This window comes from Pleuronectes platessa, chromosome 3 (assembly GCF_947347685.1).
Source record: "Pleuronectes platessa chromosome 3, fPlePla1.1, whole genome shotgun sequence".
Classification (NCBI taxonomy): domain Eukaryota; kingdom Metazoa; phylum Chordata; class Actinopteri; order Pleuronectiformes; family Pleuronectidae; genus Pleuronectes; species Pleuronectes platessa.
In genome coordinates, this window is record NC_070628.1 from 20216543 (window position 1) to 20240399 (window position 23857).

General features: G+C 42.9%; 4 protein-coding genes across 4 annotated transcripts in view; 2 read left to right on the forward strand and 2 right to left on the reverse strand.

Annotated features, from left to right (window-relative positions):
* Window positions 1-755: 755 nt before the first annotated feature.
* On the reverse strand, window positions 756-2051 carry tmem186 (transmembrane protein 186). The gene is made up of 2 exons (XM_053418603.1): window positions 1933-2051; window positions 756-1661 (listed from the first exon to the last, which is right to left on the reverse strand). The coding sequence occupies exons 1-2, from the start codon at window positions 1933-1935 to the stop codon at window positions 1023-1025; spliced, it is 642 nt and encodes a 213-aa protein (XP_053274578.1). The 5' UTR covers window positions 1936-2051; the 3' UTR covers window positions 756-1022.
* Window positions 2052-3447: 1396 nt separating this feature from the next.
* On the forward strand, window positions 3448-8239 carry gde1 (glycerophosphodiester phosphodiesterase 1). Its single transcript, XM_053419236.1, has 6 exons — window positions 3448-3986; window positions 4539-4714; window positions 5502-5607; window positions 6080-6172; window positions 6703-6914; window positions 7542-8239. Exons 1-6 carry the CDS (start codon window positions 3732-3734, stop codon window positions 7687-7689), a joined length of 990 nt encoding a protein of 329 aa, XP_053275211.1. The 5' UTR covers window positions 3448-3731; the 3' UTR covers window positions 7690-8239.
* A 2807-nt stretch (window positions 8240-11046) lies between these two features.
* mcrip2 (MAPK regulated corepressor interacting protein 2) lies at window positions 11047-17818 on the forward strand. Its single transcript, XM_053419377.1, has 5 exons — window positions 11047-11894; window positions 12054-12123; window positions 13454-13587; window positions 16294-16401; window positions 17342-17818. The coding sequence occupies exons 1-5, from the start codon at window positions 11840-11842 to the stop codon at window positions 17410-17412; spliced, it is 438 nt and encodes a 145-aa protein (XP_053275352.1). The 5' UTR covers window positions 11047-11839; the 3' UTR covers window positions 17413-17818.
* Window positions 17819-17989: 171 nt separating this feature from the next.
* Window positions 17990-23857, reverse strand: part of slx4 (SLX4 structure-specific endonuclease subunit homolog (S. cerevisiae)) — a 29871-nt gene continuing 24003 nt past the window's right edge. The window contains exons 12-14 of the mRNA XM_053419376.1: window positions 19607-19706; window positions 19084-19395; window positions 17990-18608 (exon numbers count right to left, since the gene is read on the reverse strand). Of these exons, the coding sequence (XP_053275351.1) occupies window positions 18236-18608; window positions 19084-19395; window positions 19607-19706 (785 nt within the window). The 3' untranslated portion in view covers window positions 17990-18235. The remainder of the gene's footprint in view (window positions 18609-19083; window positions 19396-19606; window positions 19707-23857) is intronic.

A 23857-nucleotide genomic window follows, 5' to 3' on the forward strand; every position in this document is an offset into this window, starting at 1 on the left:
ATTATTCATCACAGCAACCATCAGACGTTAGTTTAACTTTACCAAAGTGTAGCACAGAGGATTTTCAAGCATTTGCACCAGTTTCCGTATTCTTGGACATAATTGGATTTGAATGAAAAGACACACTTGATTTGACATACATACTTTCTGTATGTCCCACCAGCTTTAACCCGACTACGGGTGATTTGCTCCATCAACCCTCTCCCTCTGTCTTTACAGATCCGCTGTATCAACCAGTGATTTCTATCTCATCCTCCATCGATAGGGACAACAAGTCCTCCTATGCCACCATCAGCTGCTCCATAAAACCACAGTGCCCAGGAGGAGGCTTTTTCCAGCTCGCCATCATCACCACTTCCAACACGAGACTCTACACTCAGAAAGCTCATGGACACATTGCACACTTTCGGATTCCTCCTGCTGCTGAAGCAATTCATATCTACCTTCTTACATTGTGAATTCATATTTGAACGGGCTTTTTCTACAGTGTTTAGACTATGTGTTGCTTGTAAAACATCAGGGCAGTCTCACTTTTACAAAAATTGACTGTTTATTTTACTTTTTGTTTTTCTTCACACATTAGGTCAGTGGTTTCTTTTTTTTTTTTTTAAAGATTATTTTTTGGCATTTTATGCTTTTATTGATAGTTTTAGAGACAGAGTTGAAATGGGGCAGAGAGGGGAGTGACATGCAGAGAACGACCGCGGGCTGGAATCGAACCCGGGTCCGCTGCTGGCCGAGGCCCATGGGGGGGACGCCCTACCAACCGAGCTAAGGGCGCCCCCGGTCAGTGGTTTCTAAGCAATTATGATCTTAATATCCCTAACTTATGGCCAACACTCATATTGTTCTATTCAAAAGACCAAAGTAGAGCTGAAACCTATAAACGCGCATCGTTACGCACAATTTTAATTAAATAAAACATTTGTTACCAGACCCCTTTCATTTTCACACTGTTGTATGTAAGTCCATTGATTAATTCACAAATATTCACTATCATACTTCATGCAAATTCTGCATCACTATAGATTTCCAAACACCTTCTCGAAACCCGATTGATCGACCACACGTCCATAGTGAGTGGAGAAATACAATGTTTGTGGACTGCTGTATCTCTTTAGTTTCAATATTGTCTCTTTCACTGAGTCCCCCGTGTCCCCAATGGTCATAACATCTGACACGGGGAGGTAGAGGTCATTGCGCCGGCCCCAGAACGTGAGGTGGGACACTTTGAGTGTGGTCTGGGACGGGTCCAGGTACATCATCCCCACAACCCTCCTGAAAAAGTGACTGACGGTGTACAGCATGGCACCAGCAAGCAGCGCTATCCCCGCTGTGTAGCTGACGAGGAAGAAGGGCACATCTCCCTGGACGTAGAAGTAGCACACTGGGGGCACGAGGACCACAGTGACTGCAGTTTGGAGCAGCTTGAGCCTGGACACGGCTCGCAGATGTTTAATGTACGGCAGGGAGTAAATCAAAGTGTACTTCTGTGTGGACAGGTCCGAGTACCTGACCAGAGCTGGGATTGTAGGTGTGAGGGGTGGGTGACCAGGTGAAGGAAGCTGCACACCACGAGGTGTCCGACCTGCGAGGAGACATGATCCTCTGGTACAGGACTGGACGAGGGGGGTCAACCTGCACAGCAGCACTGATCTGATCTGTAGAGACAACAATCAAAAGGGTTCATTTGACACTGACCTCAACATGCATGCAGGGGGTGAACAAGGCATATAGGAACTGAGGAAGACAGCAATAATAACAACAATACAACTATAAACAAATGACAGATACATGACTTCGGAATGGGCTGCCACTCATCCCCGGCAAAGCAGCTGCTAGCAGCTGGTGGCTACAATGTCAACTTTCACGCTTTCTCAATAGCACAGTGTGTAACAGTGAACTCTGTGTAAGAGAGAAGAAGAAACGCACCATGACCCGCGACAAACTGTATCAGGAAGTAGTCATATGGAAACGAGTCCGCTAAGTAAAGACACTCCAAAGGCAACACTTCACTCCGTTAGCTCACCGGAAGTACTCGCTATCTGACCCGGATGTACTTCAAACTATTTCCCGTTCTTTAGTTATGTTTTGTTTGGTCGCGTGCCTCCTCGTGGGACAGTTGTCACTTTCACCTGAGACTCTTTTTAAATGTCTCTCGAAAATGTTAATCAAAGCTGTAGATTGTGTGACAGTATTAGGACTTTGGAGAAACTATGTGTGACCGACGTGTCTCCGTGGAGAGACACCAAGGTCACATCGTGGCAGCGGCAGCAGACACTGCCGCTATTTGAGGCAGCTGTCAGTTGTCACAGCCGTTTAGGCCAAAGTCCACTTATGATAGTAAATACAACTGTAAATAGTTTGTATGCAATCGGAAAGTAGAAGTGTGAGAGTCTCTCTTTGGCTTCTTGTAACACAAAAGCACAGAATACACTTATTCAGCCTAGAGAGAATAAATATGAATGGAGAGTGTGCCGAATCCTTCCGATGATAAAAACTTTCTTTGTGGTATTTGCATCTACTTTGGTACAGTTGTATTCAAGGGAGATATTCGCCATCTTATGTTGTATAATCTAAGGCAAGGATTACAGTTTTAAGTTTGCCTTTGGTTTATCACACATTACTCATGTACAGTATCAGTCCCAATGTAACAGATACTGGGAAAACAGTCTTTGAGTTCTTACCTATTGTTAAGCGTGTTCGTTTATCCTAATTATGAGAAGATGAGCCAAACTCGGTTTGTTCAATCAAGTATTTATTTAGAAAGCAATGAAAGGTAACAATCAGCAAAGCAATGGGCATCCAACAAGTCGCATCAAAACACGAGACCCATCAGAGCGCATCAAACACCCGGCGCCTGTCTATTTTATAACAGTAGATCTTGGTTCTTCCTCCTCGAAAGTGCGCAGGCGTAGGCCATCCTTCTTGGCTTTGGAATAAGGAAGTGACAAGTCTCAAAATGTTCATCTCTTGACCAGCCTTGACACAGCTGATGGCATGTGGGCCAACGGTGTTGACAATTGGAGAGAAGATTATTGTGTTCTTGCTATATCAAAACAATGTTCTGTTTGTACAGACATTCAAAACAATTTAACCAAAACAACGAAACAGCATTGTGACGCAGACACATTCTAACTTTCAAGATTAAACACTTGGAAGGAAAGGGTTATTATTAATCATTTGCGTGAAGGCCTTATCTGGCTCAAACTACTTCTATCTTTATTCATTTAGAGTTGAGTTAGACACAGACTATAGCTAAAATATTGAAATTCTAACACTATCCATAGACACCAAGATCAAGCATACGGAACTGATGGGTATGGAGCTTCTCTTGATAGTTGCTCTCAGACATTGGGGTGGCAGTGACGAGACAACTGCCCCCACACACACTTATGGCAACTGGGACAGCTGCCTCCAAACAGTGGGGTATCAGAGCCAGCTGCCTTTACAGATCAGTGGGAGTCTGACACCGGAAGTGCCTCTACGAGCTACCGGTGTTTCGATTTGAGCTTTCCAGTACTGTCTCCCTGTGTCAGCAGCTTCTCCTCCCAGCTCTGTTTACTGGACCTGTTTTTATAAAGAGTCTATGGTGCTGTAACCTGAGCTGGTGTCATGTTCACATGTGAAGACATCAGCAGGACGAGTAGCTAACAGTAGCTAACAGTAGCTAGCATTAGCTGCCAATCAGCGGTGGTTTCAGGGAGACAGGCTGACACCGCGGGGCAACGATGCTGCAGCTGGGGGATGAAGTCACCCTGTACTCGGTGGTCTTCGTGCTGGTCCTGCTGGGAACCCGGAGCCCGCTGTGGACCACCGTCCTCACCGTGTCCCTCTACCTGTTTCTGGCCATGTTCAGGTTCCCTCAGGTACCAGCCAGCCGGGTCCAGCAGGTCCTGCACCCCGGCTCCGACAAGGTGTCAGCGGTGGCCCACCGGGGCGGGGGGCACGACGCACCGGAGAACACGATAGCAGCCATCCGGGAGGTGAGAGACACACATGCCTGTTGCTCTGGCCCGAGGCGTCTGTCCATGGTACTATAATCTGACAGGAATTTACAGGTGTACTATTAAAATATGGATAGAAAACACCAGCCCTCCATCAGGACATCATGTCCTATTTAACCACGGTCTCTGCACACACCACCCACACTGATACTCACTACTCAGTGAACCAAGTACACTCGAACACAGCAGGACAGTTGTAAAAGCTGTGAGGAGCTAATACACCACATGAACTGAATGCAGAATCTCTTTATTTGAGAGTTTTAGAAGAGTAGTTGGAGAAAGCCTCCACAGACACAGAGAGAACATGCACACGGGTCCAAACCTTTGAATATTTCCTCTCTTCATCTGACAGTATTTTTCCAAAACCGTTTTCACATTAACAAAGCTACTATGTTGGAAACCGTGTTTTCCAGAAAAAAAAACATTTCATTTTTACTGAGCTTCAATTTTGTTGGTTGAATATTATACCCAGATACAAAGTCTTTTGAAATACGTGGCTTCCAACTCTCAAATCCATTTATTCTGCTCCAGGCCAGGAAAAATGGGGCAGGAGGTGTGGAGCTGGACCTGGAGTTCTCTGCAGACGGCGTTCCAATACTCATGCATGACGAGACTGTGGACCGGACCACTAACGGGTCAGGACCCCTCAGCCAGATGAGACTTTCTGACTTGCGTAAACTGGATGCAGCTGCTAAACATCGACTCAGGTAAGAAAGGGGAATATATCTAGGAAAGCAAACGCAAGCATGCTGGGAAATAGACTTTTTCAAGCACTAGGTTCTAAGCCGATAGAATACCAGAGATCCATCCCAAAAATATGCATCCTTAAGTGTATCCATCAGCTTGTCATATTCGGAATGAAAACCATCTTAAGCAGCAACTGATTGTGGTGCATTTAAGTATTTTCATTTAAACTACTTTCGTACATCCTTGCTGATTTCCTGCTGAATCCAGAGTTAAATGTCACGGTAGGCTTAATGAAACCAGATAGTTGACTTGAAAAGGAAGGAAGGGAAGCAGGTTTTTGATAAATGCGTCTATAGTAGCAACTCTTCGAGGTGTGGCAGCAGGTGTGACAAGTTGTGTGTTTTTGAGTAGGCTGGAATCTAAAGTGTGGATTACGGTTGGTTAATCTACTTTATCAGCGTCTCTCTCTCTAATGATTAACTAGTTCTCTTAGAAATGCACTTTGTCTAAAAACAACTGTTCAGATACGAGTCCTCCATTGAAATGGTCAATTTACAGAGTTTGAATTTTTTGTACACATTAATACGTTACTTGTCTTTGTGTTAGTTTATTCTGTGAAAACGTTTTCATATCGCCAAGTATGTTTTAAATCAGTCGGGTTCTTCTTATGAACATTATCACATCCATTTCATTTCACTACAGCAGAGAGATAATAACTGTTAAAAAGTTAAACGTGTTGTTTCCCTGTTCATTTGGATGCATGCAAGTCTGACGTAGCAGTGTCCCTTTTGTGTCCTCCGTTACCAGCGAGAAGTTTGCAGGGGAGACGATCCCAACCTTGGAAGAGGCCGTGGAGGAATGCATCAAACTGCAACTTGTCATCTACTTTGATGTGAAAGGTCATCCAGATGAGGTGCAGCCAACAAACCCAACAACCCCATTATATCCAGTCTGCGCATGTCTGGCATACTATGTTGATTCAATTGATCTGAATCCAGTCAACATTGCATAATGCTGATGTGTTTAAAATAAACCAGAGATGGTGTTTACTGCATTCCAGTACAAATCGATCATAGAATATCTGCAGGGGTCTTTAAATGAATCAAGTACATTTCTTTACTTCTTACCCAGGGTGGAAAGTTATTTTTAGGATAATAATTTACTTTGTTACTTTTCTAAAGCTCATAGCAATTAAGTTTGCAGGTGGTGGTGGTTGTTTCAGGCCGGCTTCAGTGTGTCCACACGCACACACAGCTGCTAGTTACCCCCAACTGGATGCATAGGAACACAAACACAATGACTTAAAGCCTCACACACACACATACGTATACACTGCCAACAGTCGACTGAACTGCAATAACCACATTTCCCTGCTCTCCTCTCAGGCAGCCGCAGCCCTTACAGAGTTGTACAAGAAACATCCAGTCCTCTACAACAGCAGCATCGTCTGCTCCTTTGAGCCCAAGGTCATCTACAGGGTAAGTGGGCGCCTGCAAAGTGTGAAGACAGAAAGAAAAGAGTTGGACTGAAAAAGCATACACCAAAAGGGTGACGCTGAAGATGAGTTGTCAGTGACTGTATTGAGGATCCAGTAAATGAGAAATTAACAGTTTGATACTTTCATGAGAGCAGGCTGCACATACTGTAGCCTACATAACTAAATGTGATCCTCTGTTTTCAACTCCCTTCCATTATATCTGCATTAACAAAATAGTGTAGCATGGCTCAAACAGCTGGACTCTAACCCTAAATACCATGTTGCCTAAAACTGAGCATATTTGCAGCATGACCCAACATGGTGTTTCTTATTATCTTGGACCTATACTCTGCCTGGGCCTAAACCTTAACCTGTACTTACACCTTACTTAGTCCCCATCTGAATGGATCAATGTGAACGCATATCATTACAACCGTGTTACAAGTAGTGCAGGTTCAAGAAGCTGTAATGCCTAGCTAACCTCTGTGTTCAGCAAACATAACCAGCACTTTGTTTCTGTTCGTCCCCCAGATGAGACAGAGTGACCCAGAGGTGGTCACAGCGTTGACACATCGACCGTGGAGTCTGAGTCGGTTGGGAGACGGTGTCCCGCGATTCTCCTCTCTTTGGAAACACCACTGGATGACACTGATGGACGTAGTTCTGGACTGGGCTCATCATCATGTGCTGTGGAAGCTCTGTGGCGTCTCAGCCTTCCTAATACAAAAGAACTTTGTCTCACCGTGAGTTTCTGCAGCTGAGAATCATATACCCTCATCCAAACTAGAACCTTAAAGGGATAGGTCACAGAAAAACTACAAATTCACTCCCTTTCTACTCACCACTATGCCAATGGAGGGGTGGGTGAAGTGTTTGAGTTGCCAAAACACTTGAGTATCAGGGGTAAACAGCGTGGCAGCCAAATCCAAAACAATTGCAGTAATTGGTGTTCGATTCATCAAAAGTTAAAAACATGAAATGCCTTCATCTGTGAGTAGATACGGAGTGAATTATCATTTTTGGGCTGAGAAAAGGCATCATTATGATAATTTGTCTCACAGGGTTTGTTTAACATACTGATGTTCCTGTTCGGAACTGTTCAGGAGGACATAAGATACCTGCACAGCTTTTAAAGGGCCGTGAGAAGCCTGTTCTTTGTTTTTGTTTTATTTAATATTACCAGACATTAAAATATATTTTACAGATGAAATATTCGCTCAGTGAAATGTAAACTAGAATTTCAAAAAAAGTCACAAAGAAGTAACAGGAAAGTACTAACAACGTGTGGAACATAAATCCAGTTGTTCATACCAGAGTATAACTGTGTGTGTGTGTGTGTGTGTGTGTGTGTGTGTCTGTGCTGTATACAGGGACTACGTGCAGTACTGGGCCCAGAGAGGGGTGGAGGTTGTGGCCTGGACAGTCAACACAAAAGTGGAGAAGGAGTATTACCACACGCTGCTCCAAGTCAACTACATCACAGACAGCCTGGTGGAAGACTGTGATCCTCATTACTGACACCAGCCAGAAAGGCTCAAACACACACTTGAGACAACACCCCTCATGGACGAGATGTTTCTCTTCTCCTCACCGACATGTGTCGTGGTGGAGGAGAACACACAGGAGCCACTGTGTTGATTTAATCTAATCAGACTGGGTGCCATTCTTAGTAACATGATCCCACGTCACAGGTTTTATTTGGACATAATCATTTTAATGTGATGATGAATTCTCTCAGACATGTTTATAATAGCTTCAATACAAGCATTTTTAATATAGACCTTAATCAAATGTACTGTATTCACCCACTCAGGAATGCAATGATTTTATTGTCTTGATAATTGCCTCCATCTTGCTGTCTCTATATACAGTATATATGCACAACACTGTATTGTCATGCACCATCTGTGCTTTCTACTTAGTAATCCCCATTAGTCTGGAATGAACTACCTACAGATGATAATCACTCATGAAAAATGAATAAGTACCGATCAACATTTTTATATATTTAATACATTTGGAACTAGATTTGTCTTTAAAATAATACATATAAATATTGGTTTGTTGAGCTTGTGTCATTCTTCTGTGTTGCAACAATTTACCGTCATAAAGGGAAAAGCAGCTTCTATAGTTTTTACATATTACATGGCTGCACAGGCCGGTGTGGGGCAGCTGCATTCAAAAGCAATATAATGTCATTATTACACAGCTAGGTTTTAGTATTATTTTGAAATAATGACATTTTGTCATTATTTCTTGGTGGTGGACCTCACTGTGTCTGTAGAGCAGATACCAGTCACTTTTAGCTTTTATATTAATTTATTTGTCTGTGGGTCTTTAGTAAGAACAAATCATCCTTCTGCAGCTTTTCTCACATTTATGTTGCTCCACATGATAACAGCAGCAATCAAATATGTAGTAGCAAGAAATGAAGAAGTGAATGTACAGAGATTAGTGAGGCTTTAAAAGTGCAGTAGAGTTGAGTAATGAGACTCTGACGTCTGAGTGCATGTGACAGACTGACTTCTGAAATGTATACGAAAGCAGCTCCTCACGTACGGTGCAGTGATGGGCAGTGAGGAGACGGAAATAAAACAGAAATGGTGAACATCTTTCATTGCAGAAAAAGCACAGGTGTATCCGCTAACTCCAACAATGTAAACTGCAAGTGAGACGACTTCATGGCCTTACAAACTGGTTTTTTAATTATACCTAATGTTTTATTCTCTGTTAGAAATGCTTTTAGACTGAGTGCTACACTGTTTGTACACTATCAGCTGCTTTTGTGGTTGATCCATGCAGATTTTAATCTGAGCAGACTTGAAAAGTTTAAATACATTAGATTGTCACTCTAAGAAGTGAGACTTAAAGAACTTGAGAAATAATTCATGATGTCCTGGTTGAATATTCTGATGTATTAAATGTTTTATTTCTCATTTCAAAGTGACGTTGTTTGTTTTTTCTTGCACCCTGGATCAGCAAAGGGACATTAGAGGAAAACTTATGTCCTGGAATAATGGAATGAAGAATCCGGGTCCAAGAGGCCTTTAACATTGGATTCTCCATGCCTTTATTTTTGGACATAACTTTGCCTTTAACTTTTTTAACATTATTCAATTCAAAAATATGATCTATGACTTGATTTGTCATGTGCACAACAATTCCATACAGTAGTCACAGGCTCCCTTCTAGCCATGCTCAAAAATACTGTTAAGTGTATACCAAAACTAATAAAATACAAATTGTATACTAAAATAAAATATATTACTGAGTAGAATAAAATAATGAGAATGTAATTATTACTGATAACTGGGAGTGTAAATATTACAATGTGAATCTTATGGAAGTTAAGAGGAGTGAAACGGTCTGAAGGCGGTTTAGAGGAGTTTATCAGTCCCCTGGCTTTGGGGATGAAGACGTCTCTGAGCCTGTGTATTCCCTTCCATGAGCACCGGTGGTTTGAGGATGTAGCGCTCCTGCCACCTCCACCTTTGACATGTTGGTTTTCTTGCACCCGGAACACCTGATGGGTCCCTGAAGATCCGCTGCTCTTGCTGACCAACCGCAGTAATGTTTACCCCATTTCACACTCAAGTATAATGAATCAAAGTATTGTGATGGAACAGGCAATCGACTGATAAGACAATACATTATTTACTACCTTGCTCAAAACTGAACATCTGCCCACACTGTTTTAAACAGACGCTGATTCTAAGAAGAAGAAGTTCAATAGATGGAGAAAGGTGGGCACTGCTAAACCTATCTCCCTCAGTACTACACAGCTATAGTTTGACCTCAGGTTGGCCTCTGTGCTGCTGTGAATACTCAGGCTGAGGTGTGTGGACTGTTGATGATTAGCTCGTGGGCCCAGAGACTCAGGTGACTGACCCAGATAGTGCAGCTGAGCGAGGGGGAAGTTGTGTTGGATATCACCCTGGATAAGCCCGTCTGAGCCGCTGCTGGTGCCGGCTGATCTTCAGCTACTGTCACAGGTTAGCTGACATCTCACAGGGCTGATACAGGAGGTACCGAACATAATAAGACCTGACGCAACATGGAGTGGACGGTTTACAGCTAGTGATCCAGGGTTTTGAGTGGCACCATGCACGCTGTCATGGCAACGGATCAATTGTCAGACTTCATTAGTTAAGAATATTTAGAGAGCAAGAATATCTGCAACGTCTGCAGAAAAATATCGATTTTTATTCTCTTTCTCAGTGAGCATGTTTATCTGTGTAAACCTTTATAGGTGAAAGGTGACCCTGCAGCCCCTCCTCCAAAACCGTCTGAGGGGGTGTGTTGTGACGTCCCTGAAGGACCGGGGGTGCCCGCCTGCGTAAAGTTGCACGACCGGAAATAACGAGCGCGCACAAGAGGAGTTCCCGACTTCACAGTAAAAGCCTCTCACACGCATCTGACTCATTTAAGTATTAAAGAAAATCCCAACCCTCCACTTCATGAACACTGCATTTTGATTTGCAAGATGTCGAATATCAGACGGATGAATTGGGTTATGTTTCCATGTTTTCATCAGAAACTGTAGGTAATATCTCAATGTGGGTTAATAATGCGACAATTTTGAAATCTATGGAAGTGATACTTAGCAGTTTTTTAAGATTAAGAGATTAAGATGCATTTATTTGTCCCAGACACATGCACAGACATGCAAAGGCACACTCATGCTGGTAGGAAAATTTAACTTCTGCTTTTGACCCATCTGGTGCAGGACACACAGAGCAGTGAGCGACCATGTACGGCGCTCGGGGAGCAGATGTTGGGGGAGTAAGGTGCCTTGCTCAGGGGCACTAGACAGGTTAGGGAGACTCTTGGATTTTTGGACAGATTCATCTTTTGTTGTCCCTCCGTGGAGTCGAACCAGAGACCTTCTCTGCACATAGTCCAAGTTTCTGCCACTAGACCACCGCCTTTTTATACGACAAATAAAGTGCAAAAGGCAAATTATCACTATTGTCCACAGATAATACAGATATACTTTTAAAATATATTTGTTGATTAATTATTGTGCAGGTTAATGAAACCTGTACTAAAGCACAGTAAGAAAGTAAATGGGTTTTGTCACATTTCCACCGGTGATGTAACAAACACTAACGCGGGGCATTTATTTTGAAAATCAGCAGCGGACGTGTGTGCTGTTGAGTCCGAGTGGCTTGACGCTGGTGAAGGATGGTGTGTTTCCGTCCTGATGAATTATCTAAAGTGTGCAGTGTCCTTGTCAGGGAGCAGAGGAGTCGCACCGAGTCCCGGAGCAGCGGAGCAGCGACGGCAGAGTGTCCGACCCGGAGTGTCACTGTCCCCGGGCTTCAGGAACCACAGGTTACGCTCCTCCTCTCCGGGACAACTTCCCGCTGATCCCCGTCATGTGCAGCCGCTTTCTCCTTGGGTGACCTACACACCAACCCGGGCGTCCTCACGGCTCAACACCTGCTGCTGAGGAGGAGCCGGGCGGCGGGTTCCACACAGCGACTCTGCTGCAGGCGTCAGGCCCGAGAGGGGAGCAGCGGGGCCGGGGAACACGGGTAGGTCCGGTCGGTGGTGGCTGCGTCAGGTGGAGGACAGAGGAAGCTGCGGAGTTCATACAAACACGCACGCGCACAGAGACACTCCCCCACCCCCCCACACAGACTGGAGCTGCTGCAGGTTACGACACATGATGTACACAATCACCAGAGGTCCCAGCAAACTTGCTACACAGCGGAGGACAGGTGAGTGTGCGTGTGTTTGCGTGCGAGTGAGTGTGTGTGAGTTTGTGTGCGTGTGGTTGTGTGCATGTGTGAGTGAGTGTGTCGGCATGATGTAACGTCACGTCAGCTTCATAACAAACCGAGCACGTGGATAATTTCCCTCCGGGTTTTGTCTGTCAGGTCCAACACAGCAGATCGAGAGCAAGTTCAGCGACTTGAAGCTCAGGCCGACGACCTGGCTCACGTCCAAGTAAGTAGTGTGTGTCCGTGTTTGTGTAATGTGTGTGTGTGTGTCCATGTGTTTCAGCAACGTGGGCCCTAAATATTACTCCTCACGTGTGCCCTCAGAGCGATAGTGTATCACCTCGCTGTGACCCGGGTGGTCTCGCTGCTTCCATTATCGGACATACATCCGACCCTCTACAAACTGTGCGTGCCATGATCAATTCAGCAGCTATTTAATTGTATACTTGCCTAAAGTCACTTCAGTCTATTACAACCTTCACTAATGCAGAAGGTGTGGATCAAATATTAGAAAAACGTATCTGAGTGTGATCTAATATGGTAATTTAATGTCATTTATAAAAGGTGAAATTTTTAAGCAAAGACCAAAAGTTATTAATGCACACACAGGCCTCATTTAACCACTATGCATTGCAGCGACAATATGTCTTGCATTTTGAACTAGAATGACACTAGAGTACATATCTCTAAGTGTCAATAGTCAATTACAAGGCCCAATAGTCTCCACATGAAACCACATTTAAATTCGCCACATCTCGATTTTTATGTGGATTTGCACCAGATGCTGGCAGGTGGGTCTCAGAAGAAAGAGCGGGTCGTCCACTAACCACTAGGGTCAGTGGTTCGATGCCTTCACTACGTATGACACAGTGTCCTCGGCAAGATACTGAGCCCTTGATGCTGACACTGAGAGTGATGTGTGATGGACAATTCGGTGCACTGATCTGTAAAGCACTTTAAACATTCATCAAGATCAGGAAATTGCGATGAAAATACAGAGCATATATATCAGTCCCTACATACTGTAAGTCCGATTCATTAATTATTCTGAGAAATCAATGAAAATGTGAAACTATCTCTCAATGTTTAACAAATCCTCCTGATCCCGATCTGCACCTCTCAATATAAGGGGTTCTTCCCCAACTCATGGTAGTGCTAAACTAACAAATGAAAACATAACTTAATGAAGGCTACAGTTCTCCCTCTTTCTCCTCTCCACCAAAGTCATGTGGTTTTACCTCGGCAGCACATTTCGTGACCTTTTTCCTGACAGTTGTTGAAAGGCATTCTTGGATTATCAAAGAAGCTTCTCGACACAAAAACACAAATCGAAGCCAAAAAGAATAACATAGAGTTAATATTTGTGAATATTCCTGCTTAAAGGCTCCATCCGAGGCTGTGAGCATCACTACAGTTCAATACTCCACCTGCCAGTCTAGGAACATTGAAGTTACCTGAAGTTAACCTTCTTATTCATATTGGGATTTTCCACATGGGTTTTGTGTTTGTTTTGTCTGAACCCCTCTAAGTGATTAACCCCCCTCTCGTCTCTTCAGCTCGCCACCCCCGAAGATCGTGTTCAACCGCCTCAATGGGAAGCGCTACCACGGCGCAGCCACGCAGAAGGCCAGCTGCCCGGTAGAGGGATTCACTCCAGAACACGAGGAGAACGTCAGATTTGTGTATGAAGGTGAGGGTCACCGGGATCATCTGATGGGAGGTTGTAGATCATGACGCCAGGAGAGACAGGAGGTGTTTGACCCCAGGTTACACGGTTACAAATCGGAGGTTGTGTTACTTATTTTAGAAGATTTTCTGCAGTCCCACAAATTGAAACCTGAACATTTAGCTGACAGTGGTTTTAAATCAGAGGTGAGAAGTCAATTGAGGGAAAAATAATCAGCAACAGTTTGTTATACCAGATTAATCATTACAGCTGCTTGAACTGAACTAACGGAATTTTGGGGGGTTAGTCGGACAAAATAAGAAAGTTATTAAGTTATAAATCAACAGATTCATTGATGATGAGAACAACTAGCAGTCGTAGTCGTCTTCATAACGTTCAGCAGTATTTCAGGACATACGAGGCGTTGTGTGTTTTCACACAGGCGTTGTGTGTTGTTGCTCTGTCATTTCTTCCCACACCCACTAATGAAATAGCTCAGGAATTCTGTCAGAGAACATTCTTGATTAATTCTTCAAATTTTGGCCAAAGGTTTGTTTGGACTCAAATATGACCTGATTAGATTTTGTTTTTTAAAGGTCAAAGGTTAAAGATGGCTGTCATTTAGTGGCCTCTTGAACATGATATCTCATGATTGCTTTGAAGGAGTTTCATTACATCTGACACAAATCAGGTTTACTTCAGGGTTGTTCAGTCCTGTGAAGCTTGTCACCGTGGTAACTAGTGCTGAATGGCTAACCTGTTCCGGAGCAGGTTGAGTTGGAGATAAGAGATCAAGCAGAATGAAATCTCAGCCCACTGACCAATCAGCTCCTTTAGTACCACAGACTGTCTGCATCACTCTACATGTCTTTACTTGAGTTACTGGTATGGATGAATTGAGTGTTAGCGGTGGAATAACCTAACATAGTTTTATACTTTTATCCTTCACTTAAAGTACCTTTTATCCTATGAAATAAATTATTTATTTGGAAGGGGGGTGGTTTACCGATTTACCTTGTGACAGCCCCCCTTGTAATAATTGAACTTGGTAAGTTTGAGTCGAACAAACTGAATTCATTGGTGTGTTACCAATTGAAGTCATTGTTTAAGTTGTTCCAGCAGTTGTTCTTTCCAGTGCACGTTGAACTCACAAACACATGTTCAGTAGAAGCCGCCCTGATGGGGTGTGAGGGGAAAACAAACCGTCCACACACAGACACTCAGAGGAGATTGTCAGCTACACCATCACTGTGCACTATTCACCCTGTCTTGAAGTTTACCCAGCATGCCTCAGTACTGGGCATTACTCTCATGCCCTGGTCGAAATGAATGACTTGGCCTGAACCAGCCATCTATCTGTGTTACTGCTTGAGCGCTGTCAGTTGTGTGATGTCCTTTTGTGACGCTAAAGTTCATCTGAGGGAAAGAGCTTTTTTCCTTTTCTCCACCGCTCGCACCTAAAGAAAAACCTCTGTCACAGCCGGTCGACTCGTTTCAAGGCAGAAAACCTGATGGGCCTGAACAAATACAACAACTAATGTCGCCTCTAGGCATGATTACATAGTTGTTCACCCTCCCTCATGCACACGCACAACCGGCTTCTGTCAGCATGTGCATTTCAGGGGCTGAAGCTGATTAACACACAGCACAGTCCAGCTTAGTTCTAAGTGTGCTGCTCTGTTTTAGTGTTTGCAAATCAGCTTTATAGTTATAATCTTAATATAAGCTCTGCCAGGATGTTTGAAATGGAGGAAAAAAGGCAAACAATTGTGCACAACTCCACTATGGCCCAACAGTCCCCTTACCTCCAATCAAGCTGCAGCAAATTTCATGAACTCATAGATAGCAGTCCTCTAAATATGCCAGATTCTTTTCATCATGATCCATGAATTATTCCCTGAGGAAAAAGGTGAAAATTACAGACTGATCCGTGTCAAAATGTAATGGGTTCTTTCTAGGCCCATGTTTCATCCCTCCACCAAGTTTAGTGGAAAACCATTCAGTAGTCTTTGCGATAACATGCTGATAAACAACCAACAAACAAACAGAAGACAACATGACCTTCTTGGCCGAAGTAAGAAAATGTCATTTTGCACATCTCCGCCAAGGAGGTTATGTTTTCATCTGCATTTGTTTGTTTGTTGGCAGCCTTCCACAAAAACTACTTAACCGATTTCCATGAAATACTGTGGATGGGTGGGGCATGACAGAAGGAAGAGCCCATACAATTTTGTGACTTTTTTTCACTTTCCAAAATCCCATACATTAAATCACAATTATTAGCTTCTCCAAGAAGGTCATGTTTTCACCCCTGTCCCTTTGTTTGCAAACAAGATCATACAAAAAAAAACATGAACTCCAGGACAGAAGGATGTGGTATGTGTTACGGAAGAATCCATTACATTTTGGTGCAGATCAGGATCCGGTGGCAGATACAGGAATTTATTTTCTAAATATTGTGGTGGATTTCTTAGAGACTAATTCCTGGATCTTGATGAAAAAATCTGACATGTTTAGGGGACTGATATTTATTAGTGTTTGGAATTTGTTCCAAATCCAAAGGAAAAATCTGGACCTAGTGAATTTAAATGTGGTTCCATAAGAGGACTGTTGCCTTAATGGTGGTTTGTATTCTAGTCCTCTTCTAGTTTAGCGGTATTATTTAAAAAAATAAATAAAGACTTGATGCATGTAAAGTAACTCAGTTTATGTTTTTTTGTTTGTGTGCAGCGTGGCAGGAACTGGAGCAGGAGCTGGGGGATGAGGACGTCGGGAAGTCGACCGTCCACCAGGGGCCCGTTCAGTACACAGAGAAGATCCCCAGTGCTGCAATGAAGAGTAAGTCCCTGACTCTTCTCTCTGCGACTTTACACCAGGGTGATTTGGATTTTCAACCCGTTCCCATTCACTGACCTTTTAAAGTAAATGATAACCCTTCTCCTGCTGTGTAACCTGCTGAACATTGAACCAGCAATCTGACCGGTCCTGTTAAACACAACAGGAAACATGAATGGCTGCTCTAATCTCTCAGCATGAATCACAAACCAGGGCTTCATCTGTAGCCAGAGGGAGACTGGTGTAATATGCTTCTTTAATTTTTAACTCCTTTTTAGTTAACGGGATCTGGACTTTTCCAGATAAACCAGCCCTTGTTGGTTCACACACTGTCGAAGGCTCTGTAAGGTCATTTCAGTCGCTTAGGAAGGATTCTTCTACACCCTTTTTTATTTAATTTAAGGATCTGAGGCTCCCAGTGGTTATGAACAGTTAATGTCTGAGTTATGCATTTACTATGATCTTTTAGCTGAATTTCATCAACAGTCCCTTTGATTGTGATGTTTTTCTGTTTTGCTGCTCCAGTAATGACAGTCATTTTGTCCAGATAAAAATATTTCAACAACTATTGGGTGGATTGCTATAGATTGTTGCAAAGAAATATATGGTCCCCAGAGGACGAACCCTAGCGGATACAGGTGATATCTTGCAAGTTGTCCTCAGGATTATCTGCTATCAAAAATCGTAAAAATTTTTTACGACTTTTAACACATTTTAAAATTTCCATAGAGAAAACCTTTTCGATTGTCTTAGTAACCACATAAGTAGACCGGTGCATGAATGCACTTGAACAGTCCCTCAGGTTTCACGTTTGTACATCTGCACAGATCATCCCTCCTTTCTTTTAATAACAAATTTGTAGGGGCATTCACTTGAGAAAATTAATAATTGATGAACAAACTGGATTGTACTTTAATCCCCCTCTGTTGTTTCTCTCTTGCAGACTTTGTGCCCATAGACCTGGAGGAGTGGTGGGCTCAGCGCTTCCTCGCCAACATCGCCAACCTGTCATGACCGGTTGAGGCTTCGAGTCGGGACAGGAAGCACTCTGTTGATGCTCCATCGGCGAGCGGCGCTACAGGAGTGACGGCGGGAGGAGCAGAGTCCGTCGCCAGGATCTGCGGCACGATAGGGCGGCGCGTCATCTTGATTTGACGCTGCGTAGAGAGAACTGGGTGCACAAGACAAAACCGCCATGAATGCACCATCGCTGACCTGACTGTGAACAGAGCGGACTCCATTTTGTGCTGCGACAAAAGACCCGTCTCTCTCTCTACTTGAGTGACGTGTTGGATAGAAGTTGAGATTCTTTTTCTCCTCCTCCTCCTTTATCAAGTGTGCTCTGCTGTCTGTGTGTCTTTGCTGAGCTTTGGATATGAATCTACTGAAGAACAAAACAAGTAAAATGGGTTTCAACAAACATTCTGTGCGGAATAATTTCTTCTAATTAATGTATTTTGTTGATGTACACAAATCTGAATTTGGTATTAATAGAGGTGAAATAAGGATTTATTATACCACTCCAGAAAACATCGAGATTGACTGAGGAAATCATTTTTGAATGAAAAGATCTTCTGTTTACCACAGAGCATTTGAACATTTACCTTTTTGTATTCTTTATTTTCAGTCAGTCAAACCTTAAACCAAACTGTCCTCCATTTTAAACAAACTGGTAAAACTGAATCAACTGTTGAGGAATCGAGTTGATCAGGAGCAAACCCACAATCTTTTGTAAAACGCTTATAATTTAAAGTTCTAACGGCCTCTTTTCCAGAAAGTCATTGTCAGACAAATGTTCCAAACACTGAAGTAAAACCAGCCACTCTCTCTCTGTGTTTTAAAGAGAAATTGTAACAGTTTTCTTCCGGCCTGCTCCTCTTACACCCGCTGCCTTCGGCCTCTTTCCCCGTCTGCGGCTGGGTGCAGAGTGGCCTGGCTTGGCCGTGGTGAAGGTGATGCACTGAGAGTCCAGGTAGTCCATCAGCTTGGCGGCGCCCAGGCGGATCCCGGCCGCCTTCAGCCGCTGTTGGAGCTGGGAGAGGACCAGAGGCTGGTACTGGAGGATCTGACTGTACAGCCCCGAGTCCGACAGGATGAATGAACGCACGGCCTTGAGGCGATCCTGAAGTTTAGTCACAGCTTGGGAGGCAGAGATGCCGCCGTCACTGTCTGAGTCGCCATCGGAAGTGAGGCATAGCTCTGGATTGGACCTGATAAGAGGGAGGGGAGTGGTTAAAAAAAACTGTATCAATGAGTTATTTCAAAACTACACCAAGTACTACTCCCTTTTGATGTGATAATACACCATCTTACACTTGTATTATTGAATGTTGTCAATCTGCCCCATTTTACCTCCAAAAACTGTTACCTACTATATTACTGAATCGTGGTGCCGTTGTTTTGATTGTGGTAGATGTTAAAAAAAAACTTATTCTACAAGCAATTCATAGCAGCATTGATGTTATAGTGATAGTGTGTCCCTGAGTCAACCTGAGCACAGCCTGTGCAGTGGTGTGACAGGACTTCCAGTAGTGATCAAAACTTTTGTTTCATGGTGTCACTTTGAACCACGAGCTGGAACACTTGTCTATGCCAGTGAACAGAATATCAACTGAGCCCTCTGAAAATCTGTAAATCAACTAAACTAATGGAGCTGCGTAACACCTGAGGCGATTCACGCTGTACCTTCCAGACTCTTCACTGGCGGCTGTTGAGGAGGTGTTGGACCCCTGTGAGGCAGAGAGCAGCTCTCCCTCCTCCTCCTCTGCTCGCTGTTTGAGAGGGGAGACGGCAGCCGGCGCACTGGGCTCTTTAAACTTCACTGTCTGGCTGCCAGGAGCCGCTGAACTGGTGTTAGGGGGGGGCTTCCTCTTAGCAGCAGGCCCCGCAGAGGGTGCCTCGTCCTCCGAGTCTGAACTGACCAGCTGGTGGGTGTACTGGTGGATCTCCTTCAGTTTGAGGATCATCTGGCGCTTGGGTAAAGGCCGAACGCCAAACCTGCACAGAGGAGACAGTCAGACGACAGATGGAGAGGAGGAAAACAAGCTGGGAAAGAGGAGGAAAGCCTGACAGACTAAGTTGACAGTGACACCAGGTAATCGGATAGTCCCTCAGTTAATAGCATTTAACTAAAAAAGAAAAACATGAGGGTAAAGAAGGTTCAGCGACTCTTTCACACAAGGGCGGAGATGACAGTGAACTGACTGACCTGTTGAGTTTGTTCTTGAGATCCGGTGTGTCCATGTCAGAGTAGTGGGGCATGGGAGTGATGGGCACCACGGGGCAGTGCTTCTTATTGTGCAATGATACTGTTGAGACAGAAACAAGATGTTATTTCATTAGCAATACAGCGTTTGATTTCTTTACCATAATTTAATCTACAAAAGATATCCACCTGCTTTCTTTAAACCTTCCTTATCCACTGAACTGAGTCATTTTCTTGTTTCCCACTCATTTCAGAATGAGGATAGAGACAAACCGTAAAGCCATCGAGCCAAATGATGTCTGAACTAAAGTGTGACCCTTGCACCTGACACTATTTATTTCCCACAGCTGACCTTGGGGCTGAACCCCTGTGGTCTTTTGAGGCTGCTGTCACTGAAACGTCACATCAATATCTTTAAAACATGAATAAGTTTGTCAAACATCAGTGAAAAATTGTTTGACCCTTAGGAACTGATATCTGAGCCTCAGTATCCGATGATGATTATATTGGACAGATGAAAGATTTCCATTATCAAACTCTGTTGTAAAGGACGATATGGCCAAAACCTATACCAAGATAAAAACTTCAGGATTAGTTTATATTGATCAATATCGCAATAGATTGCACGTAATTATTTCTATTAACTTTAAGGACAGATTTTTGCTCCTGCGTGAGAGGTTGCGGTTTTCAATTCTTCTTTATGGGAAGAGAGTGACACTCTAAAACATTTTACTCATCCGAGGTAGATCAATTATGTGTTATACCTCCTCACTGCGCTCAAACTATAAACATTATATTGTTAGGGCCCGAGCACCGAATGGTGAGAGGCCCTATTGAAATTGTAGGCATTATTCTTATTATTAGGGCCCGAGCACCGAATGGTGAGAGGCCCTATTGAATCTGTAAGGATTTTTATTATTATTAGGGCCCGAGCACCGAAATCGGTGGGAGGCCCTATTGAAATTGAAATGATTATTATTATTATTAGGGCCCGAGCACCGAAATCGGTGAGAGGACCTATTGAAATTGAAAAGATTATTATTATTATTATTTTTCTTCGCTCAGTGAATTGGCTTTTTGAGGGCTTTAACGTGCTCAAAAAGTTTCTAAAGTGTACAGTAAATTAGAAATGTGCGCAAGTTTACGTATTCTGAAGTATTTGGGAACGGGTGTGTCAAAACCGCTCAATAGCGCCACCTACGGAAAAGCCCCTCATTTAGCATTCACCGATCATCAAAAAAACTAGACTATTTTGTGTATCATGACTAGATGCACAAAAAAGTCCATCAGTGCATTATGAATAACGCAACAGGAAGCCCGCCAGTTTGACTTTAGTGGCCATTTTGGTCATATTCGATATTTTTTCTTTTAAGTACTCCTCCTACAGCTTTCATCAAATCAACTTACAATTTAGACGATCGTCATCACAACAAAATGGAGATCTAAAGTTATTGAAGGATTAAGTTTTAGCAAAACCGTCTGACCGTGGTGTGGCCTCAAAGTTTGATTAAACGCCATCAAAACACAGGCTCCTGTATCTTGGACATATTTTGTCCAATTGAGTCCAAACTATACACATAAGACAAGAGTCGCGACCTGAAGACATCGGTACAGAAATCGTGACTTAAAATCACAGCGTCCCCTGGTGGCAACAGCAAATGTCTTGTTTTTGTATGTCTTACAGTTTGACTCACTTCTCGTAGGGCCTTCATCAAATCAACGTAAAAATTTGATGCATGTGTACAAAACAAGATGAAGATCTAAAGTTATCAAAATTTAAACTTTTCATCAATCTGTGTGACCGTGGTGAGGCTTATAAATTTGATAAACAAAATGAAAACACCATGTCTGTAGTTAATGGTCCAACACTGCTCTCTAGTGACTTAATATTGAATTACACCTGTAGTGCCAATATTAAGTCACCAGAGGTCAGTGTAACACCATGGTTTGATCAAGACACAAAATGTAACTATTGAAAAAGCCATTTCGTCCCCTCTTCCCCCAATTTAAATCTGTCTGGAGCCGCACAACATATTTGATAACACAGGTTATAAAGTTATATATATACATATATATATATATAGTTATACAATATATATAAAAACTATAGTTTGTTGCATTTATTAAATAACAGAACGACAATAAAGACAACTGTTGACATTTAACTGGTATTTTTACCTGCTACAAAATAGGAAAACACCATACTCTGACCATGGCGTGGAGTCAAAGTCTGATCACATGCCATCAAAACACGAGCGTCTGTATCTTGGACATATTTGGTCCAATCAACTCCAAACTAGACATGTAAGACAAGAGTCGCGATCTGATGACATCTACAAGGACACCATGACTTAAAATCCTAGCGCCACCTGCTGGCTACAGGAAGTGAAGCGTTTATTCTTGCTGCAGAGCTTAAAACGCACGCAAGGCAGAGACGTGCGCTTGGTCATCGATCACTCTCTCTTCCCCGACCGCAACAGACTTGAAATTGCCTGTGCTCGGGCCCGTTAGTGCTACAACGTAGCCCTAGTTATTATTATTATTTTTCTTAGCTTAAATGAATTGGCTTTTTGAGGGCTTTAATGTGCTCAAAAAGTTGTAGGAGTTTGCAGTAAATTCGAAGGCGGCGAAAATTTACGTATTCTGGAGTATTTTGAAAAGGGCGTGGCAAAATGGCTCAAGAGCGCCACCTACGGAAAAGCCCCTCATTTAGCATTCACCGATCTTCAAAAAAAACAAAGACTATTGTGTATCATGACTAGATGCACAAAAAAGTCCATCAGTGCATTATGAATAACGCAACAGGAAGCCCGCCAGTTTGACTTTAGTGGCCATTTTGGTCATATTCCATATTTTTTCTTTGATGTACTTGTCGTACAGCTTTCATCAGATCAACTTCAAATTTAGACGATCGTCATCACAACAAATTGGAGATCTAAAGTTATTGAAGGATTACGTTTTAGCAAAACCGTCTGACCGTGGTGTGGCGTTAAAGTTTGATGAAACGCCATCAAAACACAAGCTTCCATATTTCAGACATAGTTTGTCCAATTGAGTCCAAACTAGACACATACGACAAGAGTCGCGACCAGAAGACATCACTGCAGAAATTGTGACTTACAATCACAGCGCCCCCTGGTGGCAACAGGAAATGTCTTGTTTTTAAGACGTGTTATGTTTTTATGTACTACTCGGAGAGCTTTCATCAGATCAACTTAAAAATTAGATGAGACTCTACAAAACAAGATGAAGATCTAAAGTTATCAAAATTTAAACTTTTCATCAATCCGTGTGACCGTGGTGAGGCTTAAAATCTTGATGTGCAAAATGAAAAGACCTGTTTTCATTTCAACCATGTATGTGTTTCATGGTCTTATACTGACCTCTAGTGGCTTTATATTGCCGGCACAAACTACTTGTACCGCAATATTAAGTCACTAGAGGGCAGTGTAGGATCATGGTTTGACCAAGGCACAAATTGTCACCTAAGGCAGGGGTAGGCAACCTTTACTATTTCCTCCACTCTTCCCCCAATTTAAAGCTGTCTGTTGCCGCACAACATATTTGATAACACAGGTTATAAAGTTATATATATATATATATATATATATAGTCATGCAATATATATAAAAACTATAGTTTGTTGCATTTATTAAATAATAGAACGACAATAAAGACAACTGTTGACATTTAACTGCTATTTTTACCTGTTACAAAATAGGAAAACACCAAACTCTGACCATGGCGTGGAGTCAAAGTCTGATCACACGCCATCAAAACACGAGTGTCTGTATCTTGGACATATTTGGTCCAATCAACTCCAAACTAGACATGTAAGACAAGGGTCGCGACCTGATGACATCTACAAAGACATCATGACTTAAAATCCTAGCGCCACTGGCTACAGGAAGTGAAGCGTTTATTGTTGCTGCAGAGCTTAAAACGCACGCAAGGCAGAGACATGCGCTTGGTCATCGATCGTTCTCTCTCCCCCGACCGCAACAGACTTGAAATTGCCTGTGCTCGACCACTCTTCCCCCAATTTAAAGCTGTCTGGTGCCACACAACATATTTGATAACACAGGTTATAAAGTTATATATATATATATATAGTCATACAATATATATAAAAACTATAGTTTGTTGCATTTATTAAATAATAGAACGACAATAAAGACAACTGTTGACATTTAACTGCTATTTTTACCTGTTACAAAATAGGAAAACACCAAACTCTAACCATGGCGTGGAGTC